General features: G+C 44.8%; 1 protein-coding gene across 2 annotated transcripts in view; it reads right to left on the reverse strand.

The window, feature by feature from the left end:
• Positions 1-3,222: 3,222 nt before the first annotated feature.
• The window catches only part of LOC133353660 (HUWE1-associated protein modifying stress responses-like), a 30,270-nt gene continuing 11,293 nt past the window's right edge, over positions 3,223-22,199 (reverse strand). The window contains exons 3-4 of one of the 2 annotated variants that reach the window (XM_061570082.1): positions 12,337-12,618; positions 3,223-7,393 (exon numbers count right to left, since the gene is read on the reverse strand). In XM_061570082.1, the coding sequence (XP_061426066.1) occupies positions 7,110-7,393; positions 12,337-12,618 (566 nt within the window). In that variant the 3' untranslated portion in view covers positions 3,223-7,109. Of the gene's footprint in view, positions 7,394-12,336; positions 12,628-22,199 lie in introns of both variants that reach the window. The other variant, XM_061570081.1, reaches the window with a different exon arrangement.

Genomic DNA, 22,199 nt, shown 5'->3' on the forward strand with positions numbered 1-22,199 from the left:
ATTCAAACCTTGACGCCTGCTGTATATTTTGAGTTTGCGTGTCTCCCTCTCTCTCCGGATCCTCCGGTTTTTCCTCTCCACATTTTGGAACATGCTTTGAGAGTATTTCGCTGCTACGCTTCGTTGCGCTATCATTTGTGACCATGTCCCTTCTGAGACAACGGCGACAGCTCAGCGGGGCTTTAGCTGGTGGCCAAAGCTAGGAGCTGGGCCCCCCTTGACAAGCACCATGAGATATGTGTTCAACAGCGTAGAAGAACGAACTCTTATGTAATTATAGGATGTGATTAGGCGAGAGAAGAACCGCGATGCAAAATAGCATCGGTACGACCGTGCGAGACAAATTCAAATATTCGGGCCCCACGTGGCCGATTTCCGCACCCCCTGAGCTGATCATGTCGTTACTACGTCACTGTTCAAGATGCACCTGGCCTCATGTTGCTTGCCCTGCACAGAGCTAGCAATGAAAAATGCCGGGAATCCCTAAAGGCTCCAGTAGATGGAGGTGGCGTTCTACTCGCTGCGTTCCGTGAGCTTCTGTCCCGAACGGCTGAGATGTTCCACTTTAAGCAGAGCCATCAATCACCGCGGAGGTGATCGATGAACTTCTTTCGCGCCGTGTAGACAAACGATTGCACCTCCGATCAGATGCCAATGTCGAGGTCTGCCAGCCACGAGATGGCTTTAGGAGAATGTTCCTGTAAGTTGTGCGGTTCCTCCTCCTCCGTTGAAGGAATATCGACTGCAGTGGGTTTATCGCGTCCAAAGTTTTTGGTTGCATGGCCACGATCGCACTCCTGTGGCTTTTCTTTAATTTAACATTCATGAAGGAGAAGTGCGCATATGGATGTCGATATTGTGATGCATGCAGATGGTTGCACCAGTGTCATCTAGAAATGCCAAAAGCCACGGGGTGCGGTCACTGTCCACAAAGTGATTATCTATTTTTCAGCGTGCGCCCGGATGACGGAAAAGGCCTCGAGTTCACATTTGAATAATATGATGATGGAATTGATTTGTCGGACGCGGAGTGGGAGGGTACTCCAGATTGCAGGGGTTGTGCATGAGAAAGCTCGTCCACTAATGGTTTAAAGCAAAGGTTCTTAACATTTGCTGCAGGCTTGCACTCTTTCGGTTCTTAATCGTAAAAACAATGTAAGTTAATAAATATACAGAGGGTTTGATAAAACAAAGTGGTTGTGCTTACGTGCCCGTGCTTAATTTGTTTCGATGATTTACCTTCTAAAAAAAGGGCATCTCGCACCGGTAAAAAAATGCGTGCACCCCAGCTTAAGAATCGTCGATTTAAAGTCCGACCTGGAATATCCCTCCTCTTCGTCTCGAAAGCAGAGAGTCCGTGAGTATATAAATTATAATTAATTCATTATAAGTATATTTATTCTAATTAATATATTATAATAATCTTCTTAAGAGCATTACGTAAAATCCACCGCGAATTTAAGTTTACTGCGCACGAGTCTTAGGGTTCCATCTGTCTCTCTCAAGGACGACTGTTTCATAATTTCGAATCAAACTTTGTTTTATGCGTTCTCTTGCTCCCGTCGTGGGCTGTAACGGCTCAATCATTCATGCTTCTTGTTTTGTATGTACATGCATGTTGAACTTCTTTCACATCGTACGTTGCCAACCGTGCTAATTGGAGGTGCGGGGTATGTACAACTAAACACAAAACGTTCTCAAGAAATGCGTTTCCAAATTAGATTAGAAAGTGCATAGCTCCAGTGGCTTCCTAATATCTGAAGGTGCGTTCCAGACGGCCGCAGAAGAGCATCCGAAAGCACTGCGCGATGGTCTTTGTTCGATGGCCAGCCAAAAGCCTTTTCGAAGAATTTCTCACTTTTCCCAAAGCATTTTAATTCCGTGTATTCTCACCCTTTTGTTCGAACTTCTCCGTCTCTTTGTAACCACAAGTCATGGACGGTAAGGTGGAAATCTGGCAAACCGACTGATACTAGTTGTAATTACCAGCGAAAGGGCACGGTATTCAAATTGTACATGTAGTGGGTTTACTCTCCAATCCACCGGTGTGCTGTAGTACTGTAGTCACTTATTGGCACGTTTGGTTTACGTGACAAACCTTGTTAATTAGCTGTGTCGGGTGGCGGATTCAACGACACATTTATATTTAAGCGCTCGAACCCACACAAAAAGAAAACCTTTATTATAGATTTTGGGGGGGGGGGAGGTTTTAAAGAATACAAGATATTTATTAAACCACAAGGCATATTCACCTACTTATTGTGGTGCTCTATGCCACATCTACAAACATTTTGTATCCCGATTAAATTACTTGTAATATTTAAATGCTGCGCTTAAAGTTCGTGTGCTCGACAAAACATGAAACTTTCCGTTTGCGTCCCAGTCAGTCGTGACATTTTAATTGTACAAATACATTCCCCGTAGACGGCATCAACTTTAAATTAAAACAATGCAAAGTGTATTTCCATCCCAATCAGTACCTGATCCAGTGATGGAAATTCTACGTTCCTATGGACGTGGCAAGTTTATCCAAATAACTGCCGGACAACAGCACACGAGCACTTGGGAAATTCTATCAGATGTAATTAATCCCTCGTGGCAAAATATGGATATCAGTCTGGTTAAGAATTTTTTTTTTTTACAGAGGGCGGCATAGTCTTAATTATTCATGGTGTGGCGTGAACAAAGATCCCGGGTTAGAATCATGCCAGCCAGCCAAGATCAACGCACATTGTTTTAAGTGCAACGCGTTCACGGCCTTAGTCTGGTGACTTCACAAAATTATCATTCGATTGTGCTCTTAATGCAGCACTCGGGTTCTGAGAACTAAGAAAATTGGGTTTGCCAAATGCCACGATCGAGGCCTAATGGAAGACGGTAAACATCTTCTGTACGTACGATGGTGTTCTGCTGCTGCTGCTCAACGTTGAATTCTGAATTTAATATTTTTTTTATCTCTAATAGGAACACTTGGAGAGCATAAATTGCGTAAAAAGTTTTCAAAGTAATAAAATACCTTCCTCTTCAGATGATTATCACGCAATACCTCTCCTTAGAACGATTAATGTCTTTGCTTTTTACTAATTTGGCAGTTAAAGAGCAGTATGTGACGATGCTGGACATGCGATTGGTGTGCATTACTCCACTCAGGGTCGGGACTCAATTACAAGTAAATCGATCCACCGAAGTCACGCAAAACTCAAAACACACAGCACTTAAATATTGACATGAGATTCAAGTACTTTATTAAAACTTATTTTCAACATTATTTCGGTCTGTGTTGTTTACTACAAGTTCACAAAAAGCCTTGTAATAAGCAAAAAAGACGACAAAAAAACAGGGCCTTAGGATATACGTTGAGCTTACAAATCCTGAAGACTTAACAGCGCGTATTTGCAAAATTTGGCAGCCGAGCATGCAAACACCACATTCGGCTAAAAATGAAACAAAACAAAAAAAGTGCCACGCCAAAACTTTGCTGCCACTCACAGAGCCGAGCCACAGTGGGGGGTGGTTGCCACTTGACCTCCTCGTGCACCGGTTGACACCCACCAACCCTTGATGCTGCCCGTGCCTCCCGGCATGCGACGGGGCCAACCTCTTCTTCTTCCTCCTCCGTCGGCGGCTAATAAAGGAGGGAGCAGCAGCAGCAGCACCACAGCCATAACCACCACAGAACCAGCAATCCTTGGGCCGGGGAGGAGTCGATGATGAGCCGATGAGGATGAGAGACAACGGGAGGAAGGGAAAAAAATGGTTCTCGGGCATATTTTTGTTTTGTAACTTGGAATAACAAGAGTTTATTTTTTTTCAGATTTGGGGTAGGAGGTGGGGGGGAGGCAGGAGGGGAGATAAGAGGCTGTGAAATTTAAATCTAAATCCATGTATGCATGAAATATGCTCACGTTGATAGGTGCTGAAAAACATCATTTTTAGGTCAACCATATAACTATACCAAAAAAAATGGGTGGCGATAATAATGCTGATGTGTTTATATTAATTGGATAAAACAATACTCGGGTTCATAACGAGCAGCAGCATTTTGCCAACGAAATCTACCATTTTCCTATTTCCGATGATCAGATTGTGCATTTGCTATTTTTTTTCCAAGGAACATCTATAACAATTGCGAATTTACAAATTGTCCGTGCACACAAATGTCAACTCCGGGTCCTTCCAATTTCCACACCAGGGGATAGCAGCCGCAGAAGCCGTGCCCGAACCTCCGAAAACAAACCCTCGCAAGTTTAACTATTCAGTGAAGAGCAGACCATGGCTATTTCATCACCGTTCGCCACAGCAACGTTAATGGGCAACAGTCGAAACGTGTTTTAAGGCCTTGCAACAACCTTGGCGCTAAGGTTAAATAATCCTTTCGTGCCTAGTGGTTATACACGAGGTGTGCAACTCAAGGAGGTTGTAGGTTGAGTGTAGAATGGTTTGAGGCTTCCAACGCTCAGGTTCAAGCAATTTGGCGTGTTTAAAGGCTACCCCCCCGCCCCATCCACCCCTCAAAGCTGCTCAACAACAAAGTGTCGCCAACACAGGATTCACGAAAGCCATTTTTTTTTGCAAACGTACGGTCATTCATACCCCCACTGGTCATTAAAAGGACACGATTTTTTTTCTAAAATAAACTCTAAAAAAATGTATTCCACTAAGACAAGTCCAAATAGCAGTGTTTTAAAATTCATAGAATTTTAGGCCATATATGCCTTCTTGGGAGTATTATCAGCCACTTTAACTTTCTAACTGTCCTGAAAGGTAAAAGGCTCAGCCCTACCATTCCGTGCTCACACCACTGCTGGTGAAAGGGCCTCTCTCTGCAAGAGGGCGCTGCAAGGGGGGTATATTGATCTCCTCTTCCACACTGGCCCGGAAATCTGGCAATAATCTATGGGACCCTTTTTGCCGGTATCAAGATGAAAAAAAAGGTAGAGGCTTTACCCTGTCCAGCAATACTATCGGGTCTTATGCTATCCCATAGATATAACTGCTCAACCTGACCTATTAATAACGCTTTGATGAGTTGCATTGTCTTTGTGCTGGTCACGTTTTGCTGTCCTATCGTCAAACACCGGTGAGACAAGGCCAATAAAGGAGGCTGTCTCTGGTGTAGGCCGATCAGTTTCAAGGACAATGCATAACATTATCATCAAAGCATGTTTTGTTTGCATGTTTACCACACGCATACATGGTGAATGCAGACTTGAAGCCTTGCAATAGGTGTATAGTTGGCGTTTTAACATCTTAACACCTCCTGTTTAATTCCTGCAAAGGGGAAAGCCTATTTTGTTCATCTTGTAAATAAGTTCAAGTACCCATACTTTACCACATCACACATGACAATGCCAATCAACTGTGGTGCACCCAGATATCTAATTGTATATTGACACAGCGCCTTCACTCAAGGTGCTTGACACAGCATAGACAACTGTCGTGGAATCTAACGATTTACATGGCAGGAGCGTGCTGCAAGGATTGAGCAATGAGTGACAGCAGAGACAGAGGGCTACTTGGGGATCACGAAAGGGTAGGGGAGGGATGGGAAGGAGTGGAGGGGGCAAGGGGAGGGAAGAGAAGGAATGAGAAATAAAGAGGTGAGGCTTAAGAGAGGAATGGGAAGTGGTTAAGGAGGGGGACCCGCTTAATGTACCATGGAAGTTGATGCCAGTGGAGGCGTGCAAGGAAAGAGGACTGAACACGGGATTGAGCACGGGGAGGAGGAACAGATAGAGAAAAGATTGGGAATTAAGAGGGCGAGAGGACAGGAGATGAGAGAGGAGAGATGATCAGGTGGGTGGCAAGGCCATGGAAAGATTTAAAGATTCAGCTATTTGAAAAGACTGCGGTGTATTGAACAGGAAGCCCATGGAGTTGAAGGAGGAGGCAAAGTGGTGAGAATTAATTGGGAGATTGAAAATAACCCACGAGGAAGAATTGTTTTTATTTGTTGGGAGAGTAGTGATGGTGACCAAGAAGAACGAAATTCCAGATGGGTGAAGAGCAGAGAATGAACTAGGAGGGTCTGCGGAAAATATGAACATCCTGATGATTGAGATAAACTGAGATTGAGATTAGTTTCTGGGTAGCCAGAGGGAAGGGGAAGATTTAATCAACTTGCTAATTCTCAACCGCCATGCCCGGAGATCGAACCGGCGACCCCTGGATTGCAGGGTCCAGTGTGTGCTGACCATTAACACCCCTGCGGCAGAGTCCCTGCTCGTCCTCACTAAAAGCTTCATCTGCTGATGTTCCCAAGACAAAATAACGTAATTAATTCTGTCACATCGTCTCCACGTTTTAACTTCTGTTTAAAGTCATTGTCTGCGTAACACACAACTTCCATCATCCTCTTCTTCGCTGTGCAGCATATATGGCCTAACAAAGCCTTTAAATGCCTTCTGACGCATGCTTCATTTCAAAATGGATTAAACCTTCAAAGAATATCTTTTTTTCACTGAATATTACACATCACAAAAAACGCCGTCCAAACGTTGTTTTCTTTGTTAACAAAACGAAATGTTTTCATAGGTGCATAAGTCCAACCCGAGTTGTGACGGTTGAGTAGCTATTAAACAGATATTCTATATTTTACGCAATGATAGCATTAATGTTGCCAAACAGAATGGAAAAAAAATACATGTAGTCTTTTGATACCGCTCATAAGACCATATTCTCTAAGGTCACTTCTATCCATGTTAAGTCCACTTAGTAACATGGAGATTAATCATTTGTTTAGATTATAACAGCCTGTTTTGAGTGCTTAGAATTTATTCCTTTAGAGAACTAGCTGAGCTTGTGCAATTAGAACACTAACCAAATATCCTTCCCCAAACAGTCCAATTTTCCAGATGCATTTGCCCAATAAACTTTATTTTACACTCTGTTTACACATATACTCACAAGTATACGGTTCCAGTCCAGTTAGTATTTTTTTTGCTGTCGTTTTTTTCCTCTCAAATCTTAAGAATTAAACGGGAAGGGTGTGCAAGACTTGGATCCAAGCGCTCTGTGGCCGTTGCCATCGTAGTCGGAGGATGACGAGGAGGTGGACGAGGAGGAGGAAGTAAGGGGGCAGCGTCGTCACCCCCCCACCCAAGGCCTCCTCATATGAGGCGGCTGCGTTTGTGCGTCGGCGAGTCCGTGATCACGTCGGGGCACTGCGACGTGGCCGAGCGCTTGCGCGCGCTGGCCGCCATCGCCGCCGCCGCCGTCGTGGTGGTGGTGCCCCCCTCCAGGTGCAAGGCCATCTCCTCCGAGATGAACGTGTTGAGGTCCATGTCGTGCAGGCTGGAGCGGCGGCGCGACGGGCCCGAGCCGCCGGCCGCGTGCGTGGGCGAGCCCGGGTTGCCCGAGCGCATGCTGATGCTCGCCATCGCTCCGCTCAGGCCTGTGCTCGCCAAACGCGCACGAAAAAGCGCACGCCAACGCGCACGCCAACGAGCGCGCACACGCCCCCCACACGGGGGCGCAAACACGCACGCACGCGCATCCGGGGTGAGAGTTACTATTTAAATACTATTATTTGTTTAACCACGTAAGGATCACACTGAGCTAGGTAGCTCTTTTCAGAAGTGACCTGGCTATCACAAATGATAGCTCAACGAAGCGGTTTATCATACGTGGAAATGTATAGCAACCAAATACTATAAAATGCATGTGTTTAAAATGTGGAGGGAAAAACTGGAAGACCCAGAGAAAAAGCCACCCTACCACGGGAAGAACATGCATATCCTTAGGTTTTTTCGGTAAAGTGACTTTACCGAAAAAACCTAAGGATATGAATCATTGCAGTCACGAAAGCTTCAAATCTAGAAAGAACATGCATACTTCAAATATACAGGCATCAGGGTCGGGATCAAACCCACAACCTCCTACATACCAGGCGGGGTAGTTCATTAACATCTCACACGGAGCCGCACGTTCACGACAAGCGTCACACTCTGGGAATCTCGAGCTGTCTCCATAGCTGGCACACGACCTGTTCTTACACTTTTTTGTGACATGGATAGACTGCTACTTGCCATAGGAATGTGGAATAGCCATAACTTGCTTAGGACCACGGATGGAGATGGTCACTGCCCAATGCTTGTTTGAGCATTGGAAGCACTCAGACTTTTAGCACATTTAGTATCTACATTGAACTGTATGTACGTAGAACTTATTTCGCACCATTCGTAGCCAACCGTGTTAATCAGAGGTACAGGAGAAGGATAAACGAAACAAAAAAAGCAGTTCTAAAGAAATTAATTCTCAATTTAGATTTAAAATGCATAGCTCCAGTGGCTTCCTAATATCGGAGGAGCGTTACAGATGGCCACGGAAGCGCATCTGAAAGCGCGCAATGCGGAGACCGTCTTTGTTCGATGACTAGCCAAAAGCCACTGCTGCGGGGATGATGGTTTATGCTTCTTGACGAGATCGGCGAGGTATTATTGTTAATTTGTGGCGAGCACTTTATGTGCAATGAGTGCGACCTGAAATGGTTTCCTCCCATGTCCACACAGCGTGTTCTACATCGGGGAAACTCAGAACACTTTACACGTGGATAAGCGGCTTGCATCTAAGCTGGACCCACAAAGTAATTAAAGTAGAAGTCAGAAAAAAGGATGCATATAAAAGAAGACCTGATGTAGGCAGTGATGAAAAGGAAACTGGCACTGTCTGGACACATGTGTAGGATGGACAACAGGAAAAGTGAAAGTGTCTTGTTCGGGAAGAAATGGACGGAACCGAAGAGGAAGACCAAACAGAGAATGGCTTGATGACGACGACATAAGAGATTCGTTCCAAAAAGATGTGGAAACAAATGCCGAAATGTGCAGTGATGATGATGATGATGGAAGTGACTTGCATGAAATCTCTCAAACAATGTTTCTTTGTTTATTTTACCAGGTAAAATATCCAGTATGGGTGGGTCAGCAGGACGGGATTTTCAGCTTCGAGATGAGGCCGCATGGCTAATTGTCTCTGTGTCAGACACGTATGCCAACTTTGCATCTTGTTCTCAAGCGACTTGGCGCCCTCTGCTGGACTTACCATGTCCTGTATGTCAAACTAAACTCAAACTATATAAGGGGATCTCTTTGCCACCATCAACAGATGAAAAATAACCACACAAACTGCCAACATAAACTACTCTGGTAATATATGCATTACCAGAGCATGTTCTGTATGCACGTTCACCACAAGTATGTGTGGTTAATGCAGACTTGATTCCCTGCAAAAGGTTTCCATTTGGTGTTTGAACATCTGAACACCTGTTTTATTGACAGAAAGGCTAAAACCCATTCTTATTCTTTCTACTCAAACTATTTTTTATTTTACCAAGTAAGGCCCACTGAGCTGTATAGTTTTTGTCAGAAGCAACATGGCCACAAATGATAGCTAAACGCGGAAAATTATAGTAGCAGTCGAATACTCGAAACGCACATTTTTCTACATGTGGAAGGCAAAAAGCAGAGGACCCCGAGAAAAATCGATGCGACAAGGGGGAGAACATACAAACTCCAAATATACAGCGGGCATCAGGGTCAGGAACAAACCCACGACCTCCTGTATACCAGGTGAGGTAGTTCACATCTCACCACCGTGGCGTATGAGGAGTGGGGTTGCCTGCAATTGCCGCAAAGGGTCGCTGTTGTATTTGTGGGGGTGTGCTAATGACACCCTTGGAATGTCCTGGCAGTGCCCACTTTACCAGCATTGCCTTGGACACCAGTGGGAATTTTTTAATCGGACCTGAATTGCTTTTTTTTACTTTGCAGGGGGAACTCGGTGACAACGCCTTCTAGTTTGGCAGTGTTGTTGTCGTTGCGAGTTCCTGTTTACAACTGCTGCTTGTCCTTCCTCTTGGCAAGTGTGAATAGGTCCCTACAACATCTGAACACTCAGGTCTGCTGCTCTACAATACAGTAGTCCCTCGGTTGACGTTTTTAATCCATTCCATGAACACTTCTGTTAATCAAAATAAGTATTAATCGAATGCACTAAAAGTTTAAAGGAAGAAAAAAATATCACCGAGTCTGCAAGAGAGCTGTTTCCACAGCCAAACAGAAATCAGTGTAAACAAAGCCAGTGGAGGTCTAAATGCTCATAAATGGGCGTCGCTGATTGGCTGAGGGCATGGCTCAGTCCCACTTAAGAGCGCTCGGATTGGCCAAAATTAGCGCCTGCGTGCATAACGTCAACATGACCGTGAATCAACATTTTTACATTAGTCAAAACCATGGGAATCCTATGGAAGGTGAAACGTTAAACGCAAAAACCGTTAAGCGAGGGACCTACTGTATATGCCGGCCTGACCAGAATGACCCAAGCCCTCCGCTGGTGTTTTTGTGTGCCCAACCCTACAGCTCAGTTGTAAAATCAGTAAGTCTAGTAATCGCTTTACTTCTGCAAATATTGTTCCGTTCACCGTAATTTTTGTTACGTAACAAATTTAGTGTTTTGTTTTTGCTGTGTGTCATTATTGGACTTCCTTGTAATACATACCTGTTGCAATACGGACCGAATTTCCTTAGTGCATGTATTGCAACTAAGAACTCAAATAGCCACCTTGTTGGATGGTATCACTAAAGGTGTGTTTTAGTGTATTGACATCATAGTCAATATGTACTTTGTCCCTAGACTGTCCAGCTATTTTTTCAAAATATAAAACGAGCATTTTGTTGTCACGTGACCCTCATTGTCCGTACACAGGGAGCATTCTTTGTTAAGCAGGTAATTTATTTGAATGCTTAAAGGAAGCAAGAATGTCACAATGCAAGGATTTGTGCAGGTGGGAAATGTTTTACGTGACTTTCACAAGAGTCTGCTATACATGTATAAATAAATCTAACATCCAAAAACAACTTTTTTTTTACCATCGCTTGAGACTCCTTGCGGCTCTCGTGAATAAACAAGGAAACATGAATATACTGTACACAGTTTTTAATTGGATACCTATCCAATTCGGACCATAACGTGCAGTGTACTAATTGGAAATCCATCTGGTTGGTGCAACGGAAAAAAGTTATTGCTTTACAATTGGAAGGTTAAGATTTCAAGTAATGATCAGGGAATTAGCCAGACCATCATCACCTTATGGGATGAATATAAAATGTGTACCACTTTGTGGAAAGCCAACCAGCGGGTTTGTCCCATGGTGAGACTGGCCCTCGCCATAGAAACATCTCATCGCTGTGACGAGATGTTAAAGGCCCTTGCCAGGTACGAAGGAGGTTGTAGATTCGTTTCTGACCCCGATGCCTGTATATTTGGAGTTTGCATGTTCTCCCCGTGGTCAGGTAGATTTTTATCCAGGTCGTTCGGTTTTTCCCTCCACATTTAGAATCAACATGCATTTAGAGCATTTGCCTGCTATAAATTTCCACATCATCAGCCACTTCATTAAGCTTTCATTTGGGGAAGGTCGCTTCTGAAAAAGAGCTAGAAAGTTCAGTGGGCCTTACCTCATAAAATATAAAGTTTAATAGTATAGCATAATAATTGATAATATACTACACTATGGAATGCTGCTGTCCTCCCAGCCAAGATGGAGTGGCTACGTACACACACGGTAATGCCATCAGGTGCCATGCACTGTTCTACGAGTGTGTGTTGTGGCGAGGTGTGTCGGGAACCAGTGTAGTGGTGAGCGCACTGCACTAGGAACCGACAACCAGAGTTCAATTCACGCTCGCAGCCAACAAATGGTGACAAATATCTGACCTGGACCTCCTTTACATTGACCTAGCCTTAAATGAGTACCTGGTGCTGTGTGTAAAAACATCACCAGTGGGGAGACAAAGGTGGCCAAGCATGATGCAAGCCGCAACACCACCTCGTATGCCCCGTGCCAGCCTTAAAAGATGCATGCTAGAGAGGCACTTAAACTAAACAAAATTATTATTTTATTTTACCAGGCAAGGCCCACTGAGCTGTATAGCTCTTTTTCAGAAGCAACCCAGCCACATATGATAACTCAACGAAGTGGCTGATCACGTGGACATTTATATAAGCCAAATACTCCAAACGCACGTTTCAAAATGTGGAGGGAAAACTGGAGGACTCGGAGAAAAATCCACGCCACGAAGGGGAGACAGGTAAACTCCAAAAATACAGGTGTTCATGTTGTTGTCGGGAAGCATGCGTGTTTGTGTAGTCACATGTTTACGTGTGAAGGAGGGAGCATGTGTGTTTGTGTATATTTGTGTGTATAGGGAGAGGGGAGCGTGTGTGTGTTTTGTGTGTCGTTGGTAGGTAGTGTGTGATAACTGGAGAACGTATGGATTTGTTAGACGGTGTATGTGTCAGGAGTCGTGCGTCTCGTGTGCGAGGCCCTCTCCTCACCGTGCAGGGCGATGGCCTCGCGGAAGGGCTGCAGGTCAGTATCGTCGGTGGGGCTGGGCTCCGTGGGGGCGACGCGGGGGGAGGCCGGGATGCCTGAGAGGCGCGCAGGGGCGCGACAGCCGCCGCGGGACGGCGGAGGTGGCGGCGACTTCCCGCACAGGAAGCTGATGAGGTCCTCGCGCCGGATGGTGCGCCGCCGCTTCTTGGCCCAGGCGAGAACGTCGCGCGTCCGCCGCTGCAGCCCCATCTGTGCGCCGTGCTCGTAGCTCCTCCGGTGCGTCTCTGCGCCGTCTGTCGCGCGGCGGGGAGGGAGGTGGGGGAGGTGGGGGAGGTGGGGGGGGGTGGGGTGGGGGGGTGGGAGAGCCGCACGCACGCGGTGCGGGGGCCACGCGAAAACGGAGATGGGCGCGAGTTTTTACGATATTCGTTCGATGCTCCGCACGCGACGACGCTCTTGCAACGACGACACCGAGAGGTTTCCAGGCGGGGAGTCCACGCTCTCACGACGACGATGACACACCCAGAGGTTCCCACACGGCGTGACGACGCGAGCAGCAGGCCCCTGACACGCCAACGCAAATCTTTCTTACGTTCGCAATCCAAACGGCAGTCGCAATGCCCAAGAATAAACTAACTAAATGCACTCACGCATGCCTGAAAGACATCGCTCAACCTATCAATTTATTTATGTAAACATTTAAAAAGCAAATTAATAGCATTATTGCTAAGAGTTTATATATATAATGCTGGATTCATAAGAAGCAATTATCATGTTTATCACAATTCACACGAGAATAAATGTACGTAATAAACCGTTATTCATGCCAAATAATGCTCAAAAGTTACCTTCAGGCCAATGCAATTTTGATGGAACAATCCAGAACACAGGGACAGACAGCACAAAGGCGGCAACACAAACAAGCATCGATGTTTACATCGATCCACCACCGACACTCGTCCAACCGCGTAGGATCAGCTGTTAGATGCCCAGGTAATACTACGAAGCGGGAATCACGTGTACCCAAGCACTCAAAACATACAAACGCTAATGCAAATCAATCTACATTTGAACGCGTGTCAACACGAATGCTACGTGATTGACTTGGCGCGCTAAGTGCCACCGTGAGATACCATCAATTGAATAGATTATCGGCCTCTTAGGCTTTGCACAAATTTTGCAGTGCCAACTATGCAATTGCACAACAGTCTGGAACGTCTGTACAGAATTACCCAAGCATTCTGCCCGGCTAAAAATTGGGCATTGCTTTCAAGGGTATGCCGACTGAATGTTGGGGTAAGAAAAAATAATACAAATATATGTTAATTTATGACCCTCAACTGAATGCTGGAAAACAAATTACTGTTCCTTCTTACCGTTAAATTCGAGGTTATCCCCGTATACACTACAACGGATCGTTAAAGAGTAGTTGGCCGCTATAAATTTCCACGTGATAAGCTACTTCGTTGAGCTATCATTTGTGGCCAGGTCGCATCTGAAAAAAAGCTATAGAGCTCAGTGGGGCCTTACCTGATAAAATAAAAATTAGTTTATAGTTTAGTCATCTTAAGAATCTCTTGTAAAAGACCGGCATTACTGCTGGTATTGACGACTTCCGATAGACGATTTGGGCATGACAAAAACAGGGCATGCTGAAAATAACGTTTTTGTTGCTTGTCAAAGGCAAAACTTTGCCACTTCACGTTTACAGCATTCCAAGATGCGTTTCCTACTTTTCTCTTTATTCCCGCGCATTGTTGCTGAACAAAAGACCGTTCCCACGGATAATGCGGTTAGAAATTATGCAATCAAGGAATGTCCCAAACAAACAAGGAATGCTGCCGGTCGCTTTAATCCCCTCCACTGTTGTCACCGGGCTAGGCGCAGAGAATCCACTAGCAGTGTGCGGAGGTGAGCAAAGCAATTTAAATGTACAAAGAGACATGCCGGACAAAGAAAAGGGTAGCCGTCTACAACATTATGCACTGCATTGGGGGAGTGAGAGTAATTTCGGATCGTAAACGGATAAATATTAATTGGGTTAACACATAGTAGTAGTAGGCTTTCTTGACCAATATTATCCATAATAAAAGTTTTGTTTGGCTTAGATCGCGTAAATATAAATGTGTTGATGTGTTGCTAAACCTGCCACACCGCCCGACAGCCAATTCGTAAAGTGTTTCACGTAAACAAAACATGCCAATTAGTTACTCATACAGCACTGGTACGTTGGAGAGTAATTTGTTGTAGTGGGTTTACTCTCCCACACACCAGTGTGCTGACATTTTATTGTGCACGGAGCTGCTTCACCCACCGAAAATAAAAACCACGTAGGACCTTTAAGCTGATTAAACTCGTGACACAATATTACCCATGTAATACGGGTTTCAACTGAAAGTCATCGGGCAGGGTGTGACCGCTGAAATAAATGCTGCTTGCTTTCCTGAAATGAACAGGCAAGAGCCCTGCATGGACACTGTGGGTCAATTGAGCACATTGCACAGCAACGTACGTGTAATTCAATCGAGCGAGCCCGAGACTGTATTAGCACCAAATAATACAATTAACATTAAAGTCCATCTGGTTAATGGTGCCTTCCAGACCTATGTTTCCCATCGTCATCACGTGGACATGTTGCCCTCTCCCGTGTTGCAGGTGCAGCCAGGGAAAGAGAAAGTCTGGGTGACTGCACGGGGCCACAGTGTCTGTGCCAACTATGCAATGGACACGGATTCAATCCAAACCGGTTCTTTACACGAGCGATACATTAATCAAAGCACGCGAGTAAGAGCCGATTGTGTACGTGTATACAACTGGGTCGTAAAAACCCTGCAGCAACATAGCAGAAAAAATATTCTTAAATCCATGGAGTTTCGATTGTTACGAGTCAATGAAATGGCAGCCTGACAAGGTTAGTCCGAGTAATTCCTCGAAGGCAATACTGAACTCTCAGCTCAGAAAATTGCAGATGTTCGCATTCCTCTAAAACCTTTATATTACAATTAATCAGGCAAGGGTAAATGTGTTGTTTACTGGTCTGAAGTGGCCATATCCATTGTGGAGCAGATTGATAAAATTTAGTTTTAAAAGGAAAAAGATTTCCAAGGAATGATTGACGCAACATACATCTCGCACCACTTTTACGAATTCCCAATATCAGGCTCCCGTGGACATTGCCAGTAGGTCAAGGTTGGCCAAGACAGGGAGCGATGGGGGCAAGTTATAAAATCGCACACACACCGTAAACAAATCAAGACGAGCCATCCTCCTACACACACACAAAACGAAGCACGTTATGTGCGCAATAATCAATTTTAATTGAATCCATGCAACAATGCATGCCTAACAACAGCTTTGTGCATCCAGGGCAAAAGAAAACGTCTGTTTCAAAGTCGTTTCTCTCACCTAGTTTAATCGTTCGTTTACATTACATTGTGTGTGTGTGGGTACATGTTTACTGTGAGCTTTGAGTGTGATCAATGAGCACGGCAGTTAAATCAGCTCTCAGCAGCAGCACCGTGACTGGTACGCTGCCGTGACGATGACGCTCACGCTGGGAGCCAGACTCGCCGCGTCAGTGGATATCAGCTGCAGAAGCGGCATGCGCCGGGGTAGTTTAAACACGGTGGAGATGGCAGCACGTGAGAAACGATGAGAGGAGGGGGGGGGGGCTCCCGTCAGAGGTGACTCAACAGTTTCCCGTCCACGGCAGGAATCAAATAGCTGCTCTGCCGTGGAACTATCTTGCTTTGGTAAGTAAATAAACACCCGCTTGCTTTGGTCGAGTTTTCCATTATCGCTGAATGCCACGAATCTTAGGGGTGACTACAATGTGGCGGCTTTTGAGTCTGAGGGTCTCATCCTACAGAGTAAGAATCCAAAATTGTGCACCCAGGGCCTCAAAATCCAGAACCTTAACCAACCCTTTCCCCGTTCTAACCCTTTAAAGCTTAAGGATGGTGTTGTTATTGACAAGTGTTGAGAGCTGTTTAATTAAAACTAAAATTATTATTTTATCAAGTAAAGCCCATTGAGCTATACATCCCTTTTTCAGAAGCGACCCGGCCACAAATGATAGCTGAACGAAGTGGCTTATCATGTGGAAATGTATAGCAGCCAAATACTCTAAGCGTGTGATATTGATTCTAAATGTGGAGGGGAAAACCAGAGGACCCGAAGAAATTTTCGCACAACCACGGGGAGAGAGATGCGCAAAATACAAATATTACAGGTGTCAGGGGGTGGGGGATCGAACCCACGAGCTCCTGTATACCAGGCGAGGGAGTTAACATCTCGCGACCGTGGCGCCCAAATTAGCTCTTAGGCATAGCAACAAGTAAACCCGTAAAAACAAAGTTTTTCACTATAAATCCTTTATATGCGTGGCGGCTAGAGTCTTCTCGTCCTCTGGCTTGAGATGGCTGCCACCTATGGGTCAGATGATTGTCTGCCACCATTAAGCAATTGGTAATTAAATATTTAATTTGTTTTCCCTAAACAGTGTAAAATTTTGGAATTTTTTTTCACGAAAATTATTTGTCACACACGAGTCTGTGTGGAAAATGTCAGCTCGATCGGATTACGGGAAGTGGGTTAAAAAACGAGCGAAAGATTTGCACGGTCCTAAGCAAGCAAGCGAACTTAATATAAAGGATCTAAAAATATATTCGCCTGTGGAGGACGCGGGGATCGATCCCGCGACCTTTGGCATGGGAAGCGAGGGCGCTACCGACTGCGCTACTCCGCCACGGCCTGTGGAGGGGTTACGCTCTGGGCTCTTATACTGTGACGTTCAGCCAAAGCCATGAATGGGTCCTATTTGAATATGTAAAATACATTTATTTTTGCCTAAAAAGTGTAAAATTTTTGGAATTTTTTTTTCACGAACATTAATTGTCTAGCACAACGAGTCTGTGTGGAAACTGTCAGCTCGATTGGATCACGGGAAGTGGGTTAAAAAACGACCGAAAGATTTGCACGGTCGTAAGCAAGCAAGCACGCAAGCAAGCAAGCGAACTTAATATAAAGGATTTAAAAAGTAGGCCATCAGCCACCCAAAAGTCACATCCGAGCCACACACACTGCGAGCCTCAAGCAATGAACCTCCATTATCCTAAGGGTTCCTACTGACACCTACTAAACATTAGGGAACAAACACGTACGTATGTATACATGTTGAAATTCTTTCACACCGTACGTAGCCAACCATGCTCATCGGAGGTGCGGGGAAGGACAAAACACAAAAAGCAGCCACCTCTAATAAAACAACAAATGATCCTCATGGCGGTACCCCGGGGTACCAAATAACACAAAATGGCCGAGGCAATTAAATATTTTATTTCTGGGACACTATTTTTCCAGGGATGTACTTAACTCCGCGACTGGGGTACCAATCAATCCGAAATCAGTGCTCCTCCACGATGTCGAAACGCCAAACATCAGCATAAAAAACTCCGTTAACAAAAAATTCAACTTTGAATAGTGCATCGCGTACAGCTCGTCCAGACGAGTCGATTGCCGCATCGTCGACCATCAACAGACTAAAAATTACGACATCACGGACAGTGATAGAGGCGGGGTACTATGGTACCCCGGGGTACCGCCATACGGTTTAAATGCACAAAATTATATAACGATTGCCCTATGTCAATGCACTGCTGGATAACAGCCTCCCGATTCAATATCAGCCGTTGGGGTTGTTTGACCATACTTGACCGCGCGCATCATCAGTGCAGGTTGGCGAAGAAGAATATAATTCTATCCGTCGCCTGATGAGGCTGGTTATAATTACCGGCAAAACGTCACAGTACATGAACTGTAAATGTTGTGGGTTTACTCTCCAACACATCGGTGTGCTGAACTAGTAACTAACTGGCATATTTTGTTCACGTGATGAACCTTACTGTGTCAGGGAGTGGCGGGATATTGGTCGCGAAAACTGACGAAGGTGGGGGGTAGGATGCCCAGGAATGGTTCAAAGGTCACTCGCTTAACCATTACACACTCAATGTTCCTAAACATTACGTAAAAGTAAACTCGAGGCAAAATATTACAGTCAATGTATTCAATCACAAAGTATCATGATCACTGCATGATGCATATTGGTAAATTAAATATCCGATTCACAACAAATGGCTTGCGTAAATACGGATTCAGTAAAACCGTCCGATCTAGTTAAATTACTATGTTTTTTGGAATGTTTACATCTTCGTTATGCTGCACCAAATTTTGTAAACAGTACATTTGAAACCCACTAAAAAACATCGGAGAAGCATCTCTTAATGGAAAAATGTAATAATTTTGTACGAGCCACACATGTGCAGAGCAAGCGTCATTTATTCTAAAGTATATTTATAATCGACAAAATAATGTTGCTTGTGAAATAAATTCAGTTAAATTAAACTTGAGCTGCCTTCCAGACCAGCCAAACGACCACCACCGTTAAATAAGTACAGAACGAATCAAATGGCATTCATTGCAACCGTCGGTATATATATATATACACATATACGGTTGCAGGTTGAACTTCTTTCGCATCATACGTAGACCGCCGTGCTAATCGGTGGTACGGGGGAAATACAACCAACTAAACAAAAAAAGCAATTCTAAAGAAATGAATTCTCAATTTAGACTTAAAATGCATAGCTCCAATGGCTTTCTAATATCGGAAGAGTGCTCCAGACAGCCGCAGAAGCGTATCTGAAAGAGCGCGATGCAGTGACCGTCTTAGTTCGATGGTTAAGCAAAAGCCACTCTCCGAGGATGACCGGAGTCTGCGTGATGGTTTATGCTCCTTGACGAGATGAGCAAGGTATCATGGTTCATATGATCCTTATGGCGGTACCCCAGGGTAACAAATCATACAAAATGGCCGGGGCAATTAAATATTTTATTTCTGGGACACTTTTTCTTTCAGGGGTGTACTTAACTCCGCGACTGGGGTACCAATCAATACAAAATAAGTACTACTCCGCCATGTGGAAACTCAGCGAGGACGATTGCGCTGAAACCCTGACCGCTCGTACGTACCATCGTGCATCGTGTGCAGCTCGTCGAGACGAGTCGATTGCCGCATCGCTGGCCATCAACAGACTAAAAATGACTGCATCACGGACATTGTGCGAGAGCCGGGGTACTATGGTACCCCGGGGTAGTGCCATAAGGTTCATATGTTGCAAGCACTTTGTGTGCAATTGAGTGGGACCTTATAATTAATTCGTTCAGCAACCGGAAAACAATGCAGCTCTGTGAGCACCGTACAGACATGGTCGGATCTTGCAGTACCCATCATGACACGTGCCAACGAGTTAAGTACACGCTGCAACTTTTGTCAGGCATCCCGTAGAGGCGCAAGTTGCAATAATCGTACAGAGTATGATCCATGCTACACGAACTTCCTCGCCATCCTCACCTCAATCCACACACACCCATCATCTCCATCTCGGTCCAACAGACCAACTTTCCTACGTGCATAATCGGCAGGGTTTCCCTCTTCCATCCCTCTGATGGTTATCTCCAATTGCAAAGTGAATTTGCTGCATGTCAACTTTGCTTTGCTCAATTACCGTGGGCCCAACTTCGTGACCTTCTTTATGAAGTTTACAGTGTTCCCTCATTATTCGCGAGGGATACATTCTGAAGATGCTCGTGAATAGCAAATTTCGCGGATAATGATATTTGCTTACTAAAACATATCTGTTATTTTTTTTAAATATTTTATTCCACATCCCCCCTGACATCGTACATTGCAACATACTGACGTTCTGGATTGGCATTACCAGGGGCATCGTTGGTATCACAAAAAACTATATTTGTATTAATTACTTTAATAAAGACAAACAAGCTTTTAACTACATTTAAATTATCTCACCACTTTATCTTACCACATACATACATAGTACATTATCTCATCACTTTATTTCCCTCTCTCTCATCTCTCTCGATGCAGTAGTCGTCTAGCTGCATAGGCGATTCGCGGCCAGCCAAAATCGCAGATGGCAAGTTCGTAAATAACAAGGGAATACTGTATTCTAACACTTCCTGTAGTTAATTGACATTGGACATTAGAATGATTATTGTGTGCTGAAGAATCAATATAAATCGATGTATAGTAGATATAGGAGCAGAGGGATTTACTTACTGGTCTCTGAGCAAGTATTGTGGGGATCTGTGCATTCAATACTCCAGCGGTTCTCACCCGGGGGCACGTGGACTCCTGGGGGTACACGTGGCAATGATCCCAGGGGGTATGCGAGGTGATTTATAAATGTGTGAAATTATATCATACACTAGTCATTTTGGTGAGTAATCATATAGGAATCTACCAATATAAAATAACGATTAAATATACATCCATATGGTAACCTCGAACGATATAAAATACCTTTCTAAACTCGTTGGTCGTAAACAATGCGGTTTCCAAGAGTAACCAGCGAGCAGGAACAAATTACATCACGCATGCAGAGCGTCTGTTGACTTTGTTTTCATTTGCCTGCAGTTATGAGCCAGTTAGGATACCTCACAAAATGAACAATGAACCCTGAGAAAGATAATGGGGGCGGCCTTGCATCTCAAATATTCACCAACAACCATGGGATTATAAATGCACCCCAAATCCAGCTCTCTGACACGGGAAGTAATGCTTATATATATTTTACATGTGCACAGTGCAAAAAAAGGCAGAAGATCCCTCGTATAGCCTTAACAGACTGTTGGACAAGTGTTGTTAGAGAGTAGCACCTATTAAGGCTGACACGGAACACGAGGGGGTGAGTGGACAGTGTAGCGGTTAGCCCGCTGCGCTATGAATCCAGGGGAGACCAGAGTTCGATTGCTGCTCACTGGGCCTCCCCTAGGTTGGCTCAAATGATTCCCGGTGTAGTGTGTAAACATCGCCACAAAGGAGAGAAAGCACTACAGAACCCACTGATATACATACAACAGATCATGAGGGCAATGAGTATGGCATCATGCTCACCTGCACACACTGCGTTGCACCTACCCACCACAGGACAATCTGAACATCTCCGCGAGGTAGCAGCGACTTCCAATATTGCAATAGAATTTGGTCATTATATAGAAACACGCAAAAGTGGGGTGCAGCAGTGAGGCTGTGGTTCAGGGTGCTGCTTTACAATACGGGGGGATCTTCCGTCTTTTGGGCTAAGATCACCTCCACCCTGAGTTCAACTCCTGTCCATGGTTAACATCAGTGGCATGTGATATCTTAACTACCCTCCCCCTACCTCCCACTGTCCACCCATCTTCGCCAACCCCATACACACGCACAAGTCTTAGAAGACATCGGAGGCCAAGGCCTAGTCTAGATGGACTGTGGCTGCCTCATCCATCAGACAGCCCAGATCTGACACCCTCAAGATTTGTATCTGCCCTTGAAAGGATGGGCTACTTGGGTAACATTTAGCAAATTAACTGCTCAACAGGATGTCGTTTGGAAATGGTTCTCGCGAGGCTGATGAATCTTTTGCCCCGCGATGGATGTCTGGCTCTGGCTCCACACTGGCACGAGTGCATAGAAAATAATGGAGGCCATGTTCATAAATAGCAAAACGTTAAATGGCGTTCCCGCGAACGTGTTTTTAATTTGGGCTTGCTACGACAGTTAACATTCACCTTTGTGCAACTCTGTTAAAGCTAAATATATTTTTAAAAGCCTTTACCCGTCCAAGGACGGGTGTATTGCAGTAAATCTGAAACTTGCAAGCGAAAAGCAGACCGCGACGTGATATTCATGGCATCCATTTGTGTGCAATTTGTAAGGCTGTGGTGACAGACCTATTTCTATTTAAGGTTATAATCCCTCGTTCATCATGACGTCCTTTTTACTTTGATGTCTCCATAGCGT

Source organism: Lethenteron reissneri, chromosome 44, assembly GCF_015708825.2.
Source record: "Lethenteron reissneri isolate LAM-NWPU_2019-01 chromosome 44, ASM1570882v1, whole genome shotgun sequence".
Classification (NCBI taxonomy): domain Eukaryota; kingdom Metazoa; phylum Chordata; class Hyperoartia; order Petromyzontiformes; family Petromyzontidae; genus Lethenteron; species Lethenteron reissneri.